Source organism: Pteropus alecto, unplaced genomic scaffold (genome assembly GCF_000325575.1).
Source record: "Pteropus alecto unplaced genomic scaffold, ASM32557v1 scaffold177, whole genome shotgun sequence".
NCBI classification, from domain to species: domain Eukaryota; kingdom Metazoa; phylum Chordata; class Mammalia; order Chiroptera; family Pteropodidae; genus Pteropus; species Pteropus alecto.
In genome coordinates, this window is record NW_006442207.1 from 3,393,158 (window position 1) to 3,419,968 (window position 26,811).

The 26,811-nt window shown below is 31.6% G+C and overlaps 1 protein-coding gene and 1 pseudogene across 1 annotated transcript in view; one reads left to right on the plus strand and one right to left on the minus strand.

Moving 5' to 3' along the window:
• The window catches only part of ATRNL1 (attractin like 1), a 548,298-nt gene that overhangs the window by 454,211 nt on the left and 67,276 nt on the right, over nucleotides 1–26,811 (minus strand). Inside the window, exons 9-10 of the mRNA XM_006920939.3 lie at nucleotides 20,878–21,061; nucleotides 1,670–1,824 (exon numbers count right to left, since the gene is read on the minus strand). Coding sequence (XP_006921001.2) covers nucleotides 1,670–1,824; nucleotides 20,878–21,061 — 339 coding nt within the window. The remainder of the gene's footprint in view (nucleotides 1–1,669; nucleotides 1,825–20,877; nucleotides 21,062–26,811) is intronic.
• On the plus strand, nucleotides 21,122–21,240 carry LOC112470229 (annotated as a pseudogene).

Sequence of the window (26,811 nt, forward strand, 5' to 3'; positions counted from 1 at the left end):
CCACCACCCCAACTAATACCTCCAATGTTTATTTTTTTACCTCAGTAGTAACCTTTTTTGATAAAATCTAAAATATGATAATCATGAACATGAAATTACATAAATCATGAAAGAAATTACAATAAATTCCAAATATGTGAGCTATCAAATATCTCAACATTAATCTCTTCATTAAAGTATAGAAATTGGGTGGAAACTTCTGGAAGAATTTTTTGCAAAAGTTCAAAATCTCACGTTATAAATTTTTAACAACAACAACAAAATGCTGCACTTTTCCTAGAACTTTTTTCTAATCTGAAGAACAAATAAAACTTTCATCTACCTCCAGAGAACTAAGCTTACTGTCTCATCACCACAGGCAAAAGAAAATGCTGACAGCCCCTGCCTGGCAAAGAAAGCTCATGGTAAACCAGCTTAGATTCAGTATTTCATTTAATCCATGTTTTTTAGATCTCAGGCACTGACTTATAAGCCTTCTAAAAGTAAAGACAATCTCATTTTCATCATGAATCATCACTTCAAATTATTTCAAAAAGTAAACATTATTCAGGATCGAAAGTCCTAAGGACAGTAGATTCTTTTTAACGATTACTCATAGACAGACACTTATAGCTTAGAGTTAAAAAGCATACTTAACTTTATTACTAGGAGTTTCCTTCCAAACAAACTTATAATAGTATAAATATCAAAGTGCTTATTAAGAGTCATAGTTTTTTTTTATATGCTACCACTTGAAATAATTTTCCAAAGCAGATTATCTGCCTTTATGATGTTTAAGAGCAAAAGTATACGTCTTACATCTATTAAATGTGTTATTCTTAGGTCTCTTTTATTTGTATTTGTCAAATGCTCCTTGATAATTTAAAAATTGGTACATTACCTTACACTATCAATAAGGGGTACTCAAAGTACTGCTACATACACTTTAAGGATCAGCTAGATTTTATCTCTGGTATGATATACGAGAAGAAATGTTTTCGCTACAGTAGTCTAATGCATGATAAATATAGTATTTGAATAAATATACTCATTTAATAATCACGAACTGATAGGACTATAGATAGCATAATTAAAATTATGTGAATTGTATTAATGCGCTGTATTTATGGTTCTCTGGCAAAGATTAATTATTTACTTCTATTCTTAGTTTGGTTTTCCATTTTGTCCCAAAAATCTTATTTCCTTAGCTCTACTACCTCTATATTCTTTTCTCTAGTTCTATCAGCCTCCTATACCAAGTAAGTATGTCTGGTGAGTTTAAGTGCATCTTTACTTATCCCCACTAAATCTAAAATACCCGCATTACAACTATTTGTAATTTACATAATTTTATAGTACTCTATATCTACCCATTATCAAAACTAATAGGAACAGGCAAACAATATAGACTGATAAAAAGTGTAGGGATACGATATAGAAAAGCCCTCAAAAAAGAACATTCGAACCGAGGTTTCTCAATTCCCGTCTCTACCAACTCACCCAGTTCGTCTGTATTCTGGGGCCTACACTATTACTATGCTGAACTGAGAGAGAACTCCATTCATAATCTGTCACTGGATTTATCTCTCTAAAATGACATATACACATGCTGTCGAATAATGTACTTGAGAATCTCTACATAAAAAATTTCTGATATTTCCTACTTTATACAATCCTAACAGATACATACCTATGTCATATGCCAGGAAATCGGCAGAAAAACATTTTGCACCGTTACTCAAGGAAGTGTCATTATGGGTATTTCCTCCAAAAATAAGCATAGCTCCATTGATAAGAACAGCTGAATGAAGGTATCTGGCAAACCCACTTTCTTTCAAAATAGTCCTACAGGATAAAATTTAAAAATGTATTACAAAGGATAAAAAAACCTCCCTGATTTTATATATGGTATATAAAGGATCGAATTTACATATAGAATTTTCCTTGGAATTGTGAAATAACACGCATAATTTTTTAACATAAATGTCCACTAAACTTCAGTATTTTGAAAAATATATATGGCCTCTAAACTTCATATTTTTAAAAAAATTTCCAGATTCACAGTACTCTACAATGCTTTGAACAAACATAATATTAAACATACTTGTTAATGATTTTATATAATTTATATGTTGAATTTTGGTTTCATTTAGGAAATAAGTCTTCTTAAAATTAGAGGACCAATATCAACAGTTTTAAATACCAAAGTAAATAAAAAGATAAATATAATAAATTTACTCAGAGCTGTATTCAGTTAAAACTACATAACTCATATGGATCCCATAATACATTTTTTAACGTTTTAAGTATAACACACAAAAGTGCATTTATCATAAGTCTAAAATTCAGTAAATTTTCATAAGATAAACACAACTAAGTAGCCAGCACTCAGATTTAAAAATATATATTATCAATACTCTAATAGCAAAGACTTGTATTGCTATCTTTGTACTTTACAAAATACAATCATACAGTTTGTATTCATTTGTACATTCTCTTATTCAAGATGGTTTTTGAAATACATCTATATGATATGCATAACTGAAAATCACAATGTATGTTTGAGAAACATTAAAAATAATACAAATGCTCTTTTAATTAATTAAAGTATAATTCAGACAGAAAATATTACCTATCTAGTCTCACATTCTATTTCACTTGAATGAACTGATAATAAAGGTGTTCGACAATGTGAATCAATGCTTTATAAATATTCTAAATAAACCCCTGGTAAAGCGAAGAATCAGAATGTAAACATAGTATATCCAGTATAGTTAGTAAGGGTGTGTGTGTGGTGTGTGGTGTGTGTGTGTGTGTGTGTGTGTGTGTGTGTGTGTGTAAAATCTCAAAAATCATGGATTACAATACCAATTAATTCTTTAAAAATATAGAGCTAAATTCCATAATGGAAATATAAGGAGTTCCATAAACAATCTCCACAGCGAAGGAACTATAATTGGTAAAAATTATAAAAAATAATCACTTAGGGTCTAAAAAATTTTTCTAAGAGCAACAACAAATACATACCTACTCAAGAATATCTACTAAATTTCAGTAAGAACAGCAACAATCAATGATACTGAACCCATTACCTGCTCCCACCCTTGTCCCCATGCCCTCTCCCCAACACACTCCCAGTTCAGCAAGACAGACATTCACCCCAAGCAGGCACATAATGCCTAGAACAGAGAACTCATTCATCCCTCAGCTCCTACTCCAGGCCGTTGACATCTAACCAGGCACAGCAAACAGCCAACACTTATACTCTCTGCTCTGGGTGGCAGAAGCAATATTCAAAGAAAAAATGTGAGAGGTCTAGTGTTCTGCACATAGGCAGTGATATCACTCCAAGAGGAATAGGCCGCTAAGTCCATCTACGATTTTAAATGCTGGCACTGAGGTTTTCCCCCACAGAGAGAGGCGGGCTCAGAAAAGGAGCACTCGGAAGCTCTTCACAGAGTCCTGACTTTACAAGGAATAGAGGGTGGGAAATTTCAAGCCCTGAGGGAACTCTCCACACAGTGGAGGTTTTGGTGGTAAGCAATTTAGAGATAGCTAAGTAGCTCCATGAGAACAATTAGCTAAACCACTGACCAGTAGAAGTTTATCGGAAAGAACCATTGATAAAGAAAGCTAATACAAGCCCCACAGGGGTCAGAAATTCAAAGACTGCCTCTGGAAAAGGGCTGAAATTGAATCTGAATAGACTGTGGAGCAATTTATGCCACAGAGCAAGTAGTGGGGCTATTAGTGGAGGCAACCTGGTGGATGTGATACAAACACAGGCAGATGGCTTAACAGAGAGGTCAGAGGGGAAAGTCAAAGAGCTTCGCTCAAGTTACTGTCACCCCAGGGAGACTGTGTGCATCCCCAGGGGCACCCTTTGAAGAGCAAAGTGAGAAGATGCATTTAAAGGAGGAAAGAGACTTCACTAAGAGTTCAGCCAAGTCACTAAACAAAATTATAACAGCCCCGGAGAAGGAAGAAAAATCAGAACCTAGTCTTGCTACAATATATTATCTAAAATGTCCAGTTTTCAGGGGAAATTATGACACGCAACAATGTAGAAAAGTGTGACCCCTCCGCAGGAAAAAAATAAGGCAAACAAAATTCCCTTTGAAAAGTCTGATGTCAGATGAAGTAAAAAAAGACTTCAAAACAGCTATTATAAATATGTTACAAATACGTTCAAAAACTTAAAAGAAAACATCTGCCTGATGAGATACTAAAGAAAGGTGCTCAGTCTTTGATCAGCTATTCCAACCCAGAGCATTAGCAAAGGCAATTACATAATCATAAAACAACGTATGAATGCATGTCTCTTGTCCCTTCTTTTTCTAATAAATTTTTTAAAAACAATTGTTATAAGACAATGCATATATAATTGTATTGTTGGGTTTATAACATATAAAAATGTAATAGATTTGGCAATAACACCACAAAGGATGGTTGGAAGCAAAGCTTAGTTGAAGTAAGGAAATGATGCCAAATAGTAACTCAAATGAACAGGAACAGATGAGGGAAAAAGCACACAAAAATATTCAATAAAAAGGTTGATATATAACAAATATGTATTTGCTCTCCTTTCTACTCTCAGTTTCCTTAAAAGACTTAAAATTATATAAACTAATAAGTATAAAAATAATTGTTGAGTTTGGATCATATATACATATCATAAATATTATATTATTAAGTAGTAATATATAATATATATACAATCTCACAAGAAAAGCGAGAAGATGAAATAGAGTAATAAGAATAATGTTTCTGTATTTCACTAGAATCAAGTTAGTATAAATCTAAAGTATATTCTAAGTTAAGATATACATGATAAGCCCTGGAATAAACACTAAGTAACAAAATTCACTATACATTATATTTTTTTTAATTAAAATGTTATACTAAAAAATATTTGCTTAATGCAAAAAGAGCAATAAAAAAGAATAGAGTAACAAATCATGAGATATTTAAAAAAGAATAAAAAAGCAGGCATAAATTCGACTATATCAAAAATAACATTAAATTGAAGGTGTTAAATATATAAAGCATGAAGAAAGTAATAAGATTAGAACAGAAAATAATACAATGTAGATTAGAAAACCAATACAGAAAGTCAATAAAGCCAAAAGGTCTTTCTTTGGAAAAATCAAAAAATTGACAAACTCTTAGCTATACTGAACAAGAAAAAAAAGAAAGAAACCTCAAATTATTAAAATCAAAAATGAAAGAAGGAACATAACTATCTTACAGAAATATGAGATTACAATGCAATACTAAATAACTGTTAGCCTTATGAAGTTTACAAACAGTACCACAAAGTCAAGAAAGATATAAACTACCAAAACTGACACAGGAAGAAACCAAAAGCCTGAATCGACCTATAACAAAGAGACTTAATTAGAAATTTTAAAACTTTCCTCAAAGAAAAGTGACAGTCAGATGGTTTCCCTGTTGAATTCCACCAAATATTTAAAGAACATGAAATCTTAATAAACTCCTCAAAACTATAGACTAGGATGGGATATTATTCAACTCATTCTGATAGGTATCTCTGATACCTAAACCAGACAAAGATAACACAATAATAGAAAACTAAATACTAATATCTTTTATAAATACAGACATAAAAATCCTCAACAAAATACTAGCAAATCAAAACAAGGTATATAAAAAGGATTATATACCATGAACAAGTGGCATTTATCCCAGGAATGTATGGTTGGTTTAATATCTGAAAATCAATTGGTATAATACACCATATTAATAGGAAAAAAAATCAGGAAAAAAAATCAAATGATCATCTCAATAGATGCAGAAGAAGCTTTTGACAAATTCTAGCACCTTTTCTTGATAAATTAAAAAAATAATAACAAAATGGGGACAAAAGGGAACTTCAACCTAATAAAGGCTAAATAGTGTCCCACCCCAAAAGATACATCCATGTCCAAACCCCCGAAATCTGTGACTGTTACTTTATTTCAAAAATGTGTCTTTGCAGATATAACTAAATTAAGTATGAGATGAGGAACCCATCCTAGATTATAAAGTAAACCTAGATCCAATGACAAGTGATTGGAGATACAGAGAGAAGAGGGGAAGGTAACATAACTGTGGAGGGGGCACTAGAGGGATTCAGTCACAACTGCAGGAATACTGACAGCCACCAAAAGCTGAAAGAGGCAAGGAAAGAAATTTTCCATAGCACCTCTGGAGGGGACATGGCCATGCTCGTAATTTGATTTTGGATTTCTGGCCCCGGCTCTGTGAGATGATATATTTATATTGTTTTAAGCTACACAGTGTGTGGTAATTTGTGTACACCAGCCATAGAAAACTAATGCAAAGGACATCTACAAAAAAACACCATTAATATCATACACAATAATGAAAGACTAAATGTTTTTCCTCTAAAATCTAGAATAAGACAAAGATGTCTGCTCTTGCCACTTCTATTCAATACTGTACTAGAGCTTATAGGCAGGGAAATAGGCAAGAAAATGAAATAAAAGGCTCTAGATTGGAAGGAAGAAGTAAAATTCTCGCTATTTGCAGATGACATGATCTTCTATAAAGAAATTCTAATGAATCCACAAAAAAACTAATTAGAATCAATAAATAAATTTAGCAAGTCTGGAGAGTAAAAGAATGATATACAAAACCTCAATTGTATTTGTATATACCAGCAATGAAAAATCCTAAAATAAAAATAATAAAACAATTCAACTCACGATAGTATCAAAAAAGAATAAAATATTTAGGAATAAATTTAACAAGTATAAAACTTATACTGTTAAAACTAGAAAACTATCATGGAAAGAAATTTAAGACGGCTTAACTAAGTGAAAAGATATCCCATTTTCATGAATTAAAAAAAATATTAAGATGACTATATTCTCCACATTGATTTACAGATTCAATTCACTCCCTATAAAAATCCCAGTTGGTTTTTTTTAATTGAAAAATTGATCCTAAAATTCATGTGGAAATTCAAGAGACCAGATTAGACCATTCAAAGAATTGGAAATTCAAATAAAGAATATTCTTTTCAGCAAATGGTACTGGGATAACTGAATATCTGCAAACAAAATGAAAACAATAGAACCCCTCCCTCACAACATACACAAAATGTATCTCAAAATAGATAAAAGGCCTAAATTTAAAGAGCTACAGATTAAACAAGAGAACAGAACACAGAACCAAGAAATAGACCTACATAGATACAGTCAACTGATCTCTGACAAAAGAACAAAAACAATTCCACAGAGAAAAACATCCAATATACATAATGGTTATGAAACTATTCAGAATCTAGATAGAACTAACACCTTCTACAAAAGTTAACTCGAAATATAAATGTAAAATGCAAAACTATAAAACTCCTAGAAGATAACACAGAACGAAATCTAAGTGGGCCTGAGTTTGGTGATGGCATTTTAGATTCAGCACCAAATGCACAATTAATAAAAGAAAAAATTAAATTGGACTTCATTAAAATTAAAAACTTCTGCTGTGAAAGAAACTGTTTGGAGAACAAAACAATAAGCCACAGACTTGGAGAAAATGTTTGCCAGAAACAAACTGGTGTCCGAAATTTACAAAGAAATCTTAAAACTCAACAGTAAAAAACAAACGAGCTGATTAAAAAGTTGGCAAAAAGTCTTAACAGACACCTTGCCAAAGACATACAGCTGGCAAAAGAAAAAAAAGCGTATGAAAAGATGCATAATATCATAAGTCATTAGAGAATTACATATTAAAACAACAATGAAATACCACTTCACATCTACTAGAATGGCTAAAATTCAAAACACTGACACCAAATGCTAGCCCAGAAACATACCTACACAAATATAGTCAACTGATCTTTGACAAAAGATCATATATTGATATTCCACGTACAAGAAATATCATAAATAGGCAAATCCATTAAGACAGAAAGCAGATTAGTCACGTCCAGGAGATGGATAAAGAGAGTAAAGAAAGGTATGGGATTTCTTTTGGTGGTGACAGAAATATTCTGGAATTAGTGATGGTGGTTGCATAATATTATGAATATTCTAAAAACTTGCACACTTTAAAATGATTAAAATAAAAAAATTTATGTTATATGAATTTTATCTCAATAAAAATTTTTCTTTAAAAAAAAAACAAAACAAAATAACAGTCATAGGAAAAAGACACATTTTGGTATTCTACCAATAAGGCAAAACCTAAATCTTATCATGAAGGAACATCAGACAAACCCAAATTGGGTACACAGATACAAAATTTATTAAGAAACCGAATTCAGTAATTTAAAAGGTACTATTTTTTTAACAAAAGATATTAGGACAATTGGAAAAAATAAGTAAAGTCTATAGATTAGATTACAAAATTCTATCAATGGTATTTCCTAAATTTGATATCTGTATTGTGGTTACATAAAAAATGTCCGTGCTTTTTAGTAAGTACATTGAAAATATTTAGGCTTAAGGGGTATCATGTCAGCAGCTCATTTTCAGTTCAGAAAAAAAAAAAAGATGATAGATAAACAGAAAGATAGATACAGATAGAAGGAGACAGTGCTTTAAAAATAATTTAAAAGGAAAGGGAACTTTACATATGCTGCTAATCCTAAAGATTCTAAAAGAACATAATGAGCATCTTTATAACTTTACTTGAGATGTTGAATTCAGGGACAAATTCCTGAAAATATATCTTATCAAGACTTACTCAAGAAGAAATAGAACATCTGAATATTTTCATAACCATTACATATATTAGATTTAATAGTTAAATTTCTACACATAAGGTAGTTTTCTAACAATGTGACTTAAAGATTATTAACAAAAAATATTTAGGAAAAAATGGTTCCAAATACACTGTCCCAAAATATGAAAATACTCCCCAACTTATTTTATGAGCCCAAAAGAACCTTAACACCAAAGAGCAGACATTAATATTCAAGAAAACCATTTGCAAATCTCACATATTAATATTCATGCAAAAATGCTAGTCTAAATATTAGCAAACCAAAAAAAGGAAAAACAAAATAAGTTTGACTTAACCAAAATAGGATTAATAATTAAATAATTAACATAATTTTCCCATTATTTAGTAAAAAACTCAAATAATCATCCCCTCAAAATGCCTTTGATAAGATCCCACATCCATTCATACACAAACCCTTAGCGAACCAGGTAAAACGGAAACTATCTTAATGACGATATCCACAAAACTCACAGTGAACAATGTTTTTACTGGAGAAAACACTGAAAGCATTTCTTTAGAGCTCAGGAATATCACAACTTTTATCAACTTTTTATCACAACTTTTTTTCAACATTATATGGAGGTTGTTGCAGAAATGATAAGGTAAGAACAACAAAAAGTTGTAAGACCCAGAAAGGAAAAAACGAAAACACCATTATTTGTATATAACCCAATCATCTATTTGTAAAAAACTTAAAAGTATCTATACATAAATTACCAAAAAACCTCAAGTTAGACATAAAGTATTATAAATGACAATTGCATGTCCATATATCAACCCATAAAAGAAAAACGAATAAAAAAATATTGTGCTAGTTGAACGGCATCCTCCAAAATTGATGTCCACCTCGAACTTCTGAATGTAACCTAATAAGGTCTCTGCAGATACAATTAGCTAAGTTAAAATGAGGTCTTACTAGATTACTGTAGGCACTGAGTCCAGTGAGGCTATGTGAAGATATATACAAACAAAGGAAGAAGGCCACGTGAAGACGGAGGCAGAGATGAAGTGATGGATACAGATACAACAAAAGAATATCCAAAATTGCCAAGAGCTACCAGATGCCGGAAAAGGCAAGAAAGGATTCTTCCCTAGAGCCTTTGGAGGGAGCATGGCCCTGCTGACACCTTGATTGTTCAGACTTCTAGCCTACGGAATTCTGAAAGGATAAATTTCTATTGTTTTAAGACATCGACTTCATGGTAATTTGTTATTATAGCCTTAAAAGAAACTAATACGGATTTCATTTAGAAAAGCATGTAAAATATCAATCACCTAGGAATAATTCTAACAAAAATTTTAGTACTACAGACCATTAAAGGAATGGATTTTTTCATTAAAGGGTTCTGGGATGACTGGATGTCCACATTAAATAAAAGAATAACAATGGAGCCCCATCTCATCTGATTAAAAATGAAATGTGACAGGCAAAACTATAAAACATTGGAGAGAAATATAGAAAACACTAAAATAAGGAAGTATTATTTAACCAAGGTACAAACCCATAAAAGAGTGATCATTTATATATTAAAATTAAGAAATTCTGTTCATTAAACATCATACAAAGAGTAGAATGAAAATTTGCAAACTAGGAGAGAAAATGTCGGCAAAATATAAAACTAACACAAGGTTTATGTCAAAAAAGTGTACACAAATGACTAATAGGACAAAATAGGCAGAAGACTTGAGCAGCATTTCAAAGAAGAGAGAAATATGGACAAAAAATGAAAAGATGTTCTACCTCATTAGTAATCAGGAAAATGCAAATTAAAACTCAAATGAGATAGCATTTTATATACATCATATTTGCAAAAAAATCTTAAAAATTAAAACAACACCCAATTTTGGAGAGTTTGTGGAGGAAGGAACAGGAACTCCCATTCACCATTGGCAGGAGTGTAAATTACTGAAATAACATTAGAGTATCATATCATTGGGTAAAACTGAGCATGACAACCTCTATGACCAAACATTTATTAAATAGCTTAGAGAAACTTGTATATGAAACAACAGAAAACTAAATAAGAACATTCATACTATAATTGTTGATAACAGTTAATATCGGTATATACCAAATATCCATCCACAGGGAAATAGAAAAATCTAAAATAGGATCTATATTCTTACAGTAAGGGCCTCTCAAGCAGGACAATTCCACCAGCAATCCTACCATACTTCTCTAATCCATTTGCTCTTCCTCCCTCCTAAATAGTCACTTCATACTCTATCTTCTCTTGTCAAACCTTAGTCTTCCAAAAAATATCCCTTATTCTCACTTCCTACAGATAACTTCACCTCCCATTTCACTAAGAATTTTTAAAAACTCAAAATATTCACAAGCTCTCGGCACATCTACCCATTTAGTTGTAACTGTATTCATATAACCTGCCTTCTCCTCTAGTCCTATGAGTAAAATGTTTCTGCTCCTAGAGGCTATTCTCGCTATTTGTTCACTAGATCCCACTGCTACTGGTTTTTCTTAAGTACATCTCACTAGCAAATTTTCCCCTTTCTTCCATCATTATTTTTTTACATCTTCTTGATCTTTCCTATCAGCCAACAAATATAACTTTTTCTCCAAACTTAAAAAACAAAAAACCTCTCTTGCCCCACCTCCATTACTCCCTTTTACTCTATTTTTCTCCTTCCTTTACAATTAAACTACTCGGAAAACTTGTCAGTATTTTCCTCCAATTTCTCTTCTCCTATCTTGACTAGATGCCATGACAATCAGAATTTCACCCTAACATTCCACTGGAACTTCTGTCAAGGTCAGCGGAAAACTCCAGTTTGCCAGATCTCATGATCATTTCTCGATTCTCGTATTACTTTGCCGATCAGCAGCTTCTGACAAACTTACTCTTTGAAACACACTCAGCTTCTAGAACATCACATTTTCCTGGTTTTCCTGCTAACTCATTAACTACTTCTCAGTCTCATTTTCTGGTTGTTTATCCTTATCTCTCTAACCAGATCCCCAAACTCCTATATCCAGCCACTTATTTAACACAGACACTCACATGTATAATATGTATCTCAAATTAAATATACCTAAAACTGAGTTTCAAATCTTGTGTCACACCAAAGCTACTCCTTCCAGAAAATCCGTCATCTCAATTGATGCCAACTCCATGATTTCAAGTCTTCAGGCCAAAAGCCTGATGCATCTTTCACTCATCTCTCTCTTCCATTCTATTTCCAGTTCTTAGTCTACCCAATCTCTTTTGGCTTTACCTTGAAAACATATTCAGAATCCAACCAATTCTCATCACCTGCACATTGCCTCCTTGGTTCCAGACACTATCATGTTTCTCAGATTATTACAGGTCCTCTTGCTTCTGCTCTTGTATCATAATCACAACACAGCACACAAAATGATCCTGTAAAAATCTAGCTGTCCCTTTGCCTAGAACACCTGACCCTCAGATATATTGGCATGGCTCATTCTCTAACCTCTTTCAGGTCTTTATTCAACTGTGTTCTCAGTGATGTCTCCTCTGGTCATCCTATTTAAGTGTAACGATCTAAAACTATCCTCTAAAACTTTCCATGCTTTTTCCTCCATAGCATTTACTACCATTTAAAATAAGTTTAACTTATTTCCATTTTTATTGTCTGCCTCTCCTTATTAAAATAGATCTCCAAAACATAAAGTTGATTTTTAAAAAACTAAGGAAAGCATACAATGTTAAACAATACATGCAAAATACAAAAACAAACTAAATGAATAGTTTGCTTGCAAATACATATAAGAAGGTAAAAAAAAAAAAACACTATAATGAAAAGCAAAAAAAGAAATAACACAATATAAAGAACAATGGTTACCATTTTGGGAAATAATGAGGGGAGTGCCAACATGGAGGCTCATGAGAGCTTCCCTGGGGTATTGTAATGTCCTCTTTCTTGGCTTAGGTAGAAATGGTATTTACTACTTTATTGTTCTGAAACTATATATGTATACTTTCATGTTGTCTTTGGTCCATATGCAATATTTTCAAGTTTATAAAAAAACGCACTATGAAAAAATAAGTACTGCACATCTCAAAATTACCTTAAAAGATAAAGCTATATAAATATTTCTTTAAATGATCAATATGTGATTTTAACCAGGCGTTCCAAAATTCCAAATCTCATATCAGTTCATAAAGACAACAATCATTTTTCCTATATAAATATTTTATATTCATTTTAATAAATCTCTCTGCTATACTACTTATTATATATTTCTATTATTTCCCACATATACATGTACCATAAAATTTTAAGTTATCTGTCTCTCTTACTGAGGAAGTCTTAGGATCATTTTCAACGCAGTGCTTGATACAAAGTCAATAATTTTTGTTGAAAAGATTTCAACAAAAATCATGCAGAGAAATAAGAGAAAAATGAATTTGAATAGCATCTTCATCAGTAATTACTCAAATGCAGTTAACTAATAACACATTTATAAAACTTTCCTGTTTCACGTTCCCAAATCTCTGACAGCTATGTTTTTAGAGAAATCATAAAACTCAACAACTTAATAAAATAGCTTTGAAAAATTAATGTAAAAGTAGCTCCCATAATATCAAATTTAAGAAGCTAGAAAAAAAATCATTGCATGTAACCAGATGTAGCATCATTATAAAAACATATTCTAAGTATATGTGATTTCAAATATTTTTTTAAAGTACAGAATTAAACTAGTACCAAAGCTATATCATTAGACTCACTACTTATCTCTTTAATATATCTAAGTAGTTGAAATCATTTTTTCTCATTTGAAAAAAACAGAAAAAAATTTCCAAATTTAAAGTTACATCTGTAAGTTGTAAACAATAATGTTTAATATGTCCCTTATGTGTTAAAATTTCTTATGCTTTTTCACAGGTTAAAGGCATACAGCCATAGAGGAAAGGGTCTCAACAATAGGCTGAAAAAAAAAAAAATTCTGAGGTCTCTACTATCAGAGAAAAGCCTTGGCACAGAAGAACAATGAAGATGTAGGCTCCTACTGTCAGCTTTACAAACATATGTGCAAAGAATGCTATGAGATACCGCATTTAACAAGGCTAAGAAATCAAGACCATAATGGCCCTGGTACCCATAATCATTACAACGAAGTTAAAGTCTCTTAGCAAAGAATAATATCAATTAATAAAACATCCTAACACTATAAAAGAAATCATTTTTGAGAAACAGGAAATCTTGTGAATACAGGATGTTTGTTCTTATTCTTTAAATGTAAAGAAACCAGACTCAAATGGTCATGAAGTTATGGAGTAGCAGCAATGGCTTTTGATGTATCTGAATTTTTATGCCTCAATCATTTCCAACAACAGCCAAAATACGTAATTTGGTAACCATATATTAAAAATTAACTGTTAGCATATAATATTAAACCTGAGAAGTCAAATCAAACACAGATTTCTATTTTTAAATAAACTTTTATGAAGTATAACGTATATACCAGAAAGTACACAAATTTTAAGAGTATGGTTCAATGAATTATCACAAAGTGAACACATATGTATAAAACCATTCCAGAAGCTTCCCTGTTGCCCATTCCAATCACTATTGATTGAATTCTTCCTAGCCTAAGGCAATCCCTGTCAGAACTGCTAGGACCATAGATTAGTTTTCTCCTGGTGCTAAACTCTATATAAATGAAAATATACATTACACATTTTTTGTGTCTGGCCTCTTCAGGACAACATTGTGTTGTCCATTTTGTGAGATACAACTGCATGGATGCCTACAGAGACAATTCTTTCATTCTGATTACTGTACGGCATTCCATTGTATGATTATACAATTAATTTACCCATTTGAACTAATGATGGATATTTCATTTGTTTCCAATTATTGACTATTACAAATAACATGGTGATGAATATTCTTCCATATGACTACAGTACACATATATATGCATTTGTTGGCTATATAACTAGATTAAGTATTTCATAGGATACATACATTACATATGTGTGTGAGTGTACTGAAATTTAGCAGAAACTGTCAAAAGGTTTTTTCCAGTGCTTCTACAAGTTTATACATACTTGGTATTAGCAGTCTTGTAAATTTCAGCCATTTGAGTGGACATGTAGTGGTATCTCAATGTTGTCTTAATTTAAATTGCCCTTGTGACTAACAAAGTTGAGCACCTTTTAAAATGTATCGTGGTCATTTAGATATCTTTTTTGAAATCTCTGCTCAAGTCTCTTGCCTATTTCTATTGAATAATCTGATATTTCCATATTGATTTGTAGGACTTCCTCTGTATTTTCAGGAACAGAGTCCTTTGTTGTCTTTATGAGTTGCAAATATCTCCCATACTGCAGCCTGCCTTTTCAGCTTCTTACTGGTATTTTTAGACCTATATAGTTCAGTTTATTCTTTTTCCTTTAATAATAGTAATATTTAATTACTATTTTTAAAGTCTTTCTTTACCAATGGATATTAAGATATTTGCCTGTTCTACAATATTATTTTACCTTCCACATTTAGATCTACAATTAATCTAAAATTAATTTTCGTGTATGGTGTTAAGTAGGTCCCGTAATTCATTGTTTTCAATCGCATATCAAATTGGCCTAGAATAATTAATTGAAAAATGGTTCTAAAGTGCCAACTTTGTCATAAACTAGGCACTCAAAATGTGTAGGTTTATCTGTGGAATTCCTATATGCTGCATTCATCTATTTCTTTATCTTTGCGACAATACCTAATTACTATAACTTCAAAATCCTAAGATCTGGTAGAGAAGTCCTCCAGCTTCGTTCTTTTAATAGTTTGTTTTAGCTGTGGCTGGTCCTTTGCATTTTTATATAAATTTTAGAATTGGCACATCAATTTCTTGTTGCAACTTCGTAAGGGATTACACTAAATCTTATAGATCAACTTAAGCAGAACAGACATCTCTTCAATATTGAGTTTTTCAGTTTCTCACAGTAAGGTTTTATAGTTTTCTGGGTAAATATCCTGCACATATGTCATTGCATTTACTCCTTAGGTTGTTGATGTTCTGGTGGTAACATAAATTATATTGCTTTTAAATTATTTTCTAATTGTACCTGGTATATAGAATTATACTTTTTTTTTACATTGATCTTATATCTAGCAACCTATTGTCCATATATCTTTTATATTTTGTTATTCTGTTTTACTTTAATTGCTTTATTGCACTGGCTGGAAATTCCAATACAATGCTGAACAGAAATAGTGATAGTGGACATCCTTATCCCATTGCTAATCTTAAAAACACTTTTTTCAACATTACACTATAATGTACGCAGTAAAGTTTTTGTTTGTACCTTTTGCCATGTGAAAAGTCTGTTCCTATTCCTACCTTACTAGAGCTTTTATCATAAATATATATTAAATTTTATCGAAATTTTACTGTGCAACTCTTGAAATTATATAGCTTTACTTTTTTATTGTAGTAATGTTTTAATTACTTGCTTCTATGAATTAATTAACATTATATTCTTATAATGAACCCAAATGATGTATTATCCTTTAAACAAATTGTTAGATTCGCCTTTTTATCTACGTTAATGAAAAAGTTAACACTGTAATTTTCTTTACCTGTATTATCTTTTCCATATGCTTGTATCAAGGTTATGCTAGCCTCATAAATTTCAAGATAATTATTTCTGTTCTCTGAAAGTTTGTGAAGGATTAGTATTCTTTATATCTTGAATATTTACTTTTTAAATGTTTGGACAAATTCACCAGTAAAGTGATCTGGGCCTAGGGAGTTTGGGGTTTTATCTTGTTTTGTATGTTTGTTTTTTAAGGGACAAGAGTTTTAATTGTAGGTTCTATTTTTTTGATATAAGATAATTCCAATTTTCTGTCTCTTCATGTATAAATTCTGGTTTTATTTTTCTAGAAATTTGACATGATCACTTGATCTTTTAAACTCTACTGTCATATAATCGCTTACCATATGCTCTTATTGTCTTTTAATGTCTGTAGGATGTGTAGTGATGTCCTTGTTCATTTTTGATATAGGTTATTTGAATATAATCTTTGTTTCTAAGTCTGGGTGGGGATTTACATTTATTACTCTACAAACAACCAACTTTGTTGATTTGGGAGGCTATAAGAATGGTCTCTATCATTTTATTAATGATTTTTATTTCATTAATGTGTACTCTTATCTCACATTCTCTTTCGTTTTCTTTATCCTTTCTTTGGAATTAATTCACTGTTCATTTTCTGACTTCTTGAGGTTATATGTCTAGACAACCGATTTTCAGGCTTTTAAAAATCTTTTCTAATAAATGCATTTAAATTATAAATGTCCCTTTTGGCACTTTTGTTTTTAGACCCAACCAAAATCCATTAGCTTTTGATTGGAATTATTTAGTCTCGCATATTTAGTGTAACTGGAATATCTGTTGCCTATCTTACTACTTCCTTTATATTCATCAAAATAGTACCTTTTTCTTTTTCCATTGCTTTTTTGTCTTCTTCTAAATCTATTAAGTAGTATTCTCATTTTCCCCTCTGTTACCTTGTTAGATATACAGTGTATTACTTTTATTTTTGTCATTACCTAATGATTATAACATAAATACTTAATTATTGTCTAATATAAATTAGCTCTTCGATCAATTCCCATATGATATGAGGACCTTAGGACTTTTGAAAACCATATGCCCTCCTTCCTGACTTGTATGCTGTTCTTATCACGCATTTAAACTTTATATGTACTTAAGACTTTATTACTATTATAGTTTCATATAATAAATGATCACTTAGATTTACTCTTTTCATTTCTCCCTTTCATTATCTAGGATCATTTTTCTTCTACTTCAATAGCATTTCCTTTATTTATTCAGTATTTTCTTTATTACAGGTATGCTGTTGTCAAATTCTCTCAATTTTTTATGACAAATCTTTTTGTTTTCATTTTTAAGGTTATTTCATTGGGTGCAGAATTTTAGGCTGATGATTATTTTCTTGACACACTTAGAAATCCAATTTTGGTCCTCCATATTGATTGACAAAAGCTCTGTTCTGTTTCTCAGACAATTTTCAGAATTTATAATTGTCTCAAGGACAAAAGTTGCATGAAATGCCAATATCACCTTCCTTGACATTCTACCTCTCTCCTCAATGCTGACCACAAGTTCTCACTTCCTTGATAGTTCTGATACCTTAAGAAGATGTGATTCCTAATTTTTTTCAGAGGAAACAGTCTAAAATCACCCATTTCCCACTGTAAAATAATTCCTCCAAAGACGCATTTACTAATATCTCAACAAAGTAGCCTATTTACTAAACTCTGTCTACTAAAAAATAAAACCAGTTCCACAGTGATAAAAATTTTAAATTAGTCTGCACAATGGACATATAAGAGAAATTTTTTAAATATATAAATTTGACAAATTAATCTAATGCATACTACAATCTATATATCATAGTAAACTTGAAAAATATACCAACAGGAAGCATCAAAACTTTAAGAATGCTACAAACTTTAAAGGTAATAGAAAAATATCATTTTAGGGCTCACTGGTAATTTTACTGACCTTTTTTTTAAAACACAAAACCCAAAAACAGCAAGTGTTGGAGAAAATGTGGAGAAAAGGGAACCAACATGCACTGTTGGTGGGACTGCAAATTGCTGTAGCCACTATGGAAAACAGTATAACGGGCCTCAAAAAATTAAAAATAGATCTACCTTATGACCAGCAATTCTACTTCTAGGTATTTATCCAAAGAAATCCAAAACACCAATTCAAAAAGATATATGCCCACCTATGTTCACTGCAGCATTAGTTACAATATGAAAGAAACGTAAGTGCCAATCAATAAACAACTGGATAAAGAAGATGTGGTACATATATACAATGGAATATTACTCCACTATAAAAAAGAACGAAATCTTACCATTTGTGACAATATGGATGGACCTTGAGAGTATTATGCTAAATGAAATAAGTCAAACAGAGAACAACAAATATCATATGATTTCACTTGTATGTGAAATCTGAAGAACAAAATAAACGAACAAACAAAACAGAAACAGACTCATAGATACAGAGAACAAACTGATGGTTGCCAGATGGGAGGGGGTTGGGGGCTGGCTGAAAAAGTCAAAGGGATCAGGAAGTACAAATTGGTAGTTAGAAAACAGTCACAGGGATGTAAAGTACAGGGAATACAGTCAATAGTATTATAATAATTACATATAATGCCAGGTGAGTACTACATTTATCTGGGGGATCACTCCATAAATTATATAAAAGTCTAATCACTATATTATATAGCTGAAACTGACAAAATAATATTGAATGTCAATTGTAATTAAAAAATAAAAAATTAATTTAAAAATAAATAAAAATGCAAAACCCAGCAAAATAGTAAAGCATCATATGTATCTATAACATATTTCTAATGAAGTCCTCAAAATTATTTACAAGTTATTTTATTAAACTCTCATAAGGGATAAGTATACAATGTTAATTTGTGCATATGCTAAAATTGCCAAGATTGATAATTATATTCCTGTATGTAAAACTTCCCTGAGAAATTTTGAGGTAGGTGAGCACGTAAATTCTGAGCAAATTTCATTCAAGTGGTGAGCAACAACTACCTCTCTCATTTTGGTTTTACTCAAATAATATCCATGTCTCTCTTATCCATTCACTTCTATTAAGATCCTTCCCTGAGCATTGCTATACCCATTATTATGACTGTGAACTATGCTGCCTCTTTCATACAGAAGCAGTTATCTTTTCTTTTTTGATATGATAAAGTATCTGTAATATAGGCAAAAAAGTGTTAATCAGATTGATAGTACCTTAATCATTAAACCACAATTCCTGTTGTTATCATAGCAAAAACTAATGAGAAAACATTAGAAATGCTAAAATAGGAACTAAAATGCAATGTATAAATTATATAGAACAAAAAAGTGGTTTATTAATTTTAACATTTATAAAAACATAAAAAATAATATTGTAATTTATTAAACTAAAAAAGTAATGAAATTTCTTTTTTAATTACCCAAAAAAGATGTCTTATTTTTTTTAAAATTCTACCTTTCTTTCTTCAAATAAAAGAAAATTAGAATACATGTTTGAAACTGAAGAGGGTAGACCAAATCACGATTTGGTAGAAAACTGTATTTCATTTAAACATATAAAGTAGTGTCATGCTAAAAGTTTAGAAGACTGTGTAGTATCTTAAAACAACAAAGGAATCATTTCCCAGGTTTTACAAAGGGAAATGAGTACAACAAAAATGCTATTTGAAAATTCACATACCTAGAAAAATCAACCAATAAAAAATTAATAATATTTCAAACATAAAGAGAGTGTTATGGTTATGAATAGGTAATTCACTGAACAGGAAACATAAGTGGCAGGTGAACACAAAAAGATGCTTATGCACAGTAGTAAGCAGGGTACATATACTAAAACATCAGCTAGGTATCATTCACATCCATTGCGCTGGCAAAGGCAAATGTCCTCACTACTACCACCTGTTTGTGAATGGGGAGAAACAGGGACACTCATATCTTGCTGGTGTAAGTATACACTACCACAGTGACCTGAGGAGCAATCAAGCAACATGTAGTAAAGTTGAGGATGTAAATATTCTCAGACACAGCAATTTCATTTTCAAGTACATAACCTCAACGAACTCTTGTGTATGTGCATGAGAAGACCAGTACATGATGCACAATGTAGCATTTGAAAAACAACGAAAAAGGAAAATCTACCTAAATGCCACAAGCTTTGTATTTCACAGCAAATGAAATGATGAAACTGAAGAAATGCTTTTAAAATTTACAAATGACAAAAAATATGAGTGCAAAAAGGAATAAATCCTGAGACAGATAATAACAGTTATTTTAGTAAATAACAAAATTGCTTGTCTGTATCAAACAAATATCAGCACCGATGAGTAATGCACACAGACTAACTTATGTCTAAGGATCGGAAACCATTTTAAAGTCAATCATTTAGTAATGATGGCTACATAGAAAATATTATTTTGTGCCTTTGCTACATAATAGAATATCATTAGTTGAAATAAAGGTGGGAAAAGGCCAAGAATGTCTCCCTGAAAATATTTAATAAACACTATTATACATATAAAAAATATAACAGTAACAAATTTTCTCATACGTCTGCCTAATCTACTCACCAAGTCTTAGTGTTAACTTCGTACTTATAAAGATCATCTACCAATCCATATTTGTTGCCTGGTAATGCTTTATAGCCTCCATGAACATAAATGGACTTTGTTATTTCATCATACACACTAGTATGACCGTATCCACCTTGAACAATAGCTCCTTTAGTTTCTGGAACGAGCCAAGTGTTTGATGCTGTAAGAGAAAGAAGATAAATCATAAACTTTTAGTAATATTTAAAAATATAATTAATATGTCTACAGCCATGCTACCCTGAACAAGCCCAATCCCATCTGATCTCAGAAGCTAAGCAGGGTCGGGCCTGGTTAGTACTTGGATGGGAGACCACCTAGTAAGACCGGGTGCTGTAGGTGTAGAAAATAAAAAAATAAGGGATTGTAAGCTGATGAGGTCCTTGCGATCTGTGAGGTCAACTGAGAGTTGCCTCGCCAAATGAATAAATAAATGAATGAACGAATGAATGAATGAAGAAATAGAAATAATATGTCACCAAGGTACCGATAAGTTAATTCTAACACCACATTTTTATGAGCAAATAAAGTACACCAAATATTCATTTAATCAAGAAACAATTAAGTATGCTAGTTACTATGTTAAGTGCTAGGAGTTGAAGTCTAGTAAGACTGATCTTTCTGTAGATTAAACTCTGAAATATTGAAAATACCAACTGTTTGTGTGTGCAAGAAAAAAACTTTATTGTCACACACATTTCTGTATTTGTAAATAACCCTGAAAATTTGATGTAACAAATAATTTATGAAAGCCCACTATGTGGCAGGCTCTGAGTTCATCGCTGATATTACAAAGATACAAAAGATATGATCCCTGCCCTTAATGATTTTTAGCACTTGCTGGTCCTTTATCTCTTCAAACAGAAATAAAATGATAAAAGAAGGAATCTTGGACCATCCAAAAAGGAAAACAAATAGAGCAGAAATATGAGTACACACAATAAACTATCCGCCTCTGAGCTTCATAAATCATATTTGCTAAAGGAAACAAAAATTACATCACCTGATACTTAAGACAATGGTATTAAAACGTGGGGAAGGAAAGGGAATGTAAACGAAAGGAAAGTTTCCATACTTCACTTGAAGTTTTAAAATATTGATACAAGGAAATTGTGATAAGCCACAAATGTACATTTTAATATCCAGAGTGACCTCTAAGAAAACCATACAGAGATAACGCTCAAGAATATTCTAAGTAAATCAAGATGAAATTCTAAAAACTGTTCAAGTAACCCACAAGAAGCAAGTAAAAGGAAACAGAGGCACAAAAAAATAGGAAACAAACTCGAGTAATACAACAGCAGACTTAGGCACTAATATATCCAAATTACCTTAAATGTAAATGCTCCATTTATACAACATTCTTGAAATGACAAAATTATAGATATGGGGAACTGATCGGTGATTTTCGAGGGTAAGGGATAAGAGAAGAGAGAGGGTAGAAGGGAGGTGAGTGTGGTTTAAAAGGGCAATGTGAAAGATCCCGTGGTGATAGGACTATTCTGTATCTTGACTGGCAATGGATTCATGAAACAACATGCAATAAAATGGCACAGAACTAAATATATACACACGTGTACACAAGTACAAATGAAACGGGTTATGTGAATAAGATCAACGGATTTTATCAATGCCGATATCCGGGTTGTGATATTGTACTATATTTTTACAAGCTGTTACCCCCGGAGAAAACGGCATAAAGTGTACACAGGATCACCGTGTTATTTTTTGCAAGTGTGTGTGAATCTGCAATTGTCTCAAAATTAGAAGTTTAATTTAAAAATATACATTTATCCTACTAGTAATGAGTACTTCATCATGAAATTCAGTATCTTGCTCAACTACTTGCAAACATTTTTTAAAAATTAAAAGTGTAAGAGCTATGACATAAGTCTAACACCAAAGTGTGTATTCTTAAATACTACAGCAATATTTCTCAAGGGTTAGTCACTAGCAGTTCAGCCAAGGAACCCACAGGTGATATAATAATTTCACATAAAAAACTAAGGAAATAGTTTTGCTTAGATATAGGTGATCAACTTCAAAAGTAAAATCATGATTCACATTCTCATTACACTCATTACTTTTGCATTTGGAAATGTGCACATACTACAAGGAATCAGTCTGCCTCAATAAACCTTCAAGGTAACAAAATATTGGTCATCTCAGAAAAGGTATTTTCTTATTTGTATATTATTTGCATATGCATGAAACAAAATCCATGCATATGCAAAAAACATACAAATAAGAAAATATTTTTGTGCTCTATCATATTCCCAATTTATAAATAGTAAATCACCACTTCAAAAATAGTTCATTAAAAAGATAGTGATGAAAACAGATACATGAACACATGAAATAACTCAGAATTATAGCGTAAAAATCAAATCAAAAATGAGTCAATTATACCAAGAGTTCTTCTTTATTAGGCCATGATGGAGTAATTTAGAGAATACATAATTACCTGCCTTAAACAACCTAAAAAACAGGAAAAAAATCTATGGAAAAAGATGACGCTGGCTAACAAGCAGCTAGGGCTGTGCTGTTCCATCGGCACAGGACTGTGATTCCGACGATTGACAGTGTACTGCCTGGAGGAAATGTCCAACCACTGAACAACAGGGGGGCAGCAAGTAGACTCTGGTGATCTTAGGGTTGAGAAAATAAAGATCAGAGTCTGAAAAAACCAAACCGGCTGGAATTTACAGGCGAGAAGGCCAGAGATGAGGTCACGGCACACAGATAAAGCTCAAGAGATCCACAGGAAGTTTCTCTCAAGTGTTTAGCTGCGTACTGAGCTGCATGTGCATAAGAGAAAACTACATGAGGCCATGAAAAGAACCTCCAAAAAACTAGCAGGCTGAACGACTCTTAGATCTCACACAGGGCTGGGAGCAGTTTGTGCTCCAAGCAGCCATAGCAAAAAGACCTCACACTATAGGAGGCTTTAGCTAGAGTCCTAAAAAGGGCTGTAGTACTGAAATAAATTGGCCAGAACTGAAAGTTGCTCTGGACCTGCTCTAACAAACCTCAGAAGCAATCCCCCAGATTGCTTAAACTGATACCAAAATGCTTAAACTCTTAGCCATATCAGCACAATGATCTAGTCTTCTACCTTAAGAAATTAGTTAAAAAACACACACACACATACACAAATAAAATCTAAAAAAGAGAAATATAACAAAGCATTAATCAATAAAATAGAAAACACAAAACAAAAACTAGTTGTTTGAAAAGATCAATAAAATTGATTAACCTATGGATCTGTAGTCAGACTGACAAGAAAAGCAGAGAGGACACAAATAATTCATATCAGATATAAGAGATATCACTACAGATATTACAAATATTGAAAAGAATGAAAAGGAAATATAATGAAGAAGTATATACCAGTAAATGTAGCATCTTAAATGATATGGACAAATTTCCTAAAAACACAAACTAACAAATCTCATTCAAAAAGAAATAGATGATGTGAATGTCCCTAACATTTATTAAAGAAAATAAATGCCATAGTCAAAATCTTTCCCAGAGAAAAAGCTTCTGGATCAGACGGTTCCACTGGTAAACTTTATCAAATATTTCAGAAAAAAACAATACCAACTCTACGCAAACTCTCACATAAAGAATAGGATGAAACATTCAAGTTATTTTACCATTACACAGATTGTAAAATCAAAGAAATTACAAGAAAAGTATAGTCAAATACCTCTTATGAGCATAAACATAAAAATCCTTAACATTTTAGCAAGTCAATTCTAACAACATATGAAAAGGACGATGCATAATGATCAAGTGGGGTTTATTCAAGAATGTAATAGCTCAACATCTGGAAATCAATCAACGTCATTCATCATATTAAGAAATTTAAAAAAATAAAAAATAAAAGAACAAATGATCTTCTCAATGGATACAGAAAAAATTGTTTGGCTAAATTTTACATCATTTACAAAAAACTCTCAGCAAACTAGGATTAAAGTAAATTTCTTCAACCTGATAAAAAGGCATCTAAAAAAGGCAATTATTAATTAAAACCCCAGAGTTTTCTCTCCTAAAATAAGAAAAAAAAGGCAGGAATGTCTGCTCTCACTACCTCTACTTAGTATTATACCAGAAATCCTATCAGTGCAATAATACAAAGAAAGTAAGTAAAAGGTATATAAATTTAATAGAAAGAACACTTATTAGCATGAGCATAAATGTGACCATCTCTGTAGAAATTAAGGAATCTACCAAAAAGCTACAAGAATAAGTGTGTCTAGTGAAACTGCAGGATACCAATTCAATATTAAAAATCAATTGTTTTTCAATATACTAGCAATCAACAATTATAAATTGAAATTTTAAAATGTCATTACAAACATGATAACTACTACACAACAAAGACACCTATAAAATGCCATTTACAGTAACGCAAAAAAAATATGAAATAGGAAGAAACGTAGCAAACTATATGCGATATTAGTACACTGAAAACTATAAAACATTGCTGAAAAAATTAAAGACCTAAAAAAATGCTGAAATGTTCTACATTCATGAGTTAGAAGATAATGCAACCCAATTAAAATCCCTACAGGGTTTTTTAAAAGAAATTGACAAACTGATTCTAAATTTTATATGGCAGTATGAAAGACCTAGAATAGTCCAAAAATTTTCGAAAATAGAAAAAATGATGGAGGACTTAATCTGACTTATTTCCAAAGCTAATCAACAGTGTAATCAACACAACAGAGTATGGTACCAAAGTAAGCATAACATACATCGATGGACCAGAAGAGTCCAAGATTGACTCATACACGAATGGTCAATTGACTTTTCAACAGAAGTACAAAGGTAATTCAATGGAAAAAGGAAAATCTTTTCAACCAATCTTGCTGGAACAATTGTATTCTTATTTAAAAAGAAAATTCTTAGCCCTTACTCCACACCATATATGAAAATTAACTCAAATAGACGACAGATCTGAGGAGCCAAAACGATAAAACATTTGTAAAGATGAGAAGAAACTCTGCAACCTTGAGCTTGACAAACGTCTTTTAGAATACAAAAACCACAAATCATAAATATTTGGTAAACTGTATATCATCAAAATTTAAAAACCTGTGTTTTTAAGATACTGTAAATAAAACGAAAAGGTATACCAAAACTAGGAGAAAATATCTGCAAAACATATATTGAATAAAGGACTTATATCCAGAATATGTGAAGAACTCTTACAACTCCATGATAAGAAATCAAACAATGCAATTTTTTAAATCAAGATATACAAATGACAAATACTGCAGTAAAAAGATATTCAATACCATTAGTCATCAGAAGAAACACAAATAAAACCATAATATGATACTACAATCCCATTAGAATAACTAAAATTATTCTAAAACGTCAAGTGTTGGTGAGAATGCGAAGTAAATAGGACTCTCATTCACTGCTGGTTCATTGCAAATGGTAGTATCGCTTCAGTAAACAAGATGGTTTCTTAGAAAGTTAAATATATAATTAGCAAAAAAACCAGCAATCCCATTCTTCGGTACTTACATAAGAAAAAACATAGGCTCACACAAATACTTATACACAAATATTTATAACAGCTCGATTCAAAAGATCTGAAAACTGGACCTAAATGTTCACTAACTGGGTGGAAGCATAAATAGTGTTTTATCTACACGATGAATCATGGGAGATTGACTGCTGGGAGATTGACTGTACCAGGGCATAAGTAAGCTTTTGGGGATAATGGAAACTTTCTATATCTTGATTAAGGTGGTACTTACACAACAACATCCATTTGTTAAAGCTCATCAAGTTGTCCTATTAAAATTGATGTTTTTATAGAAACACATACATTTGTGCCGGTAACAAGTAAATCTGCTTCTTTCAGGCTTCCTCAACTTAGTATGTGGCATCTCCATT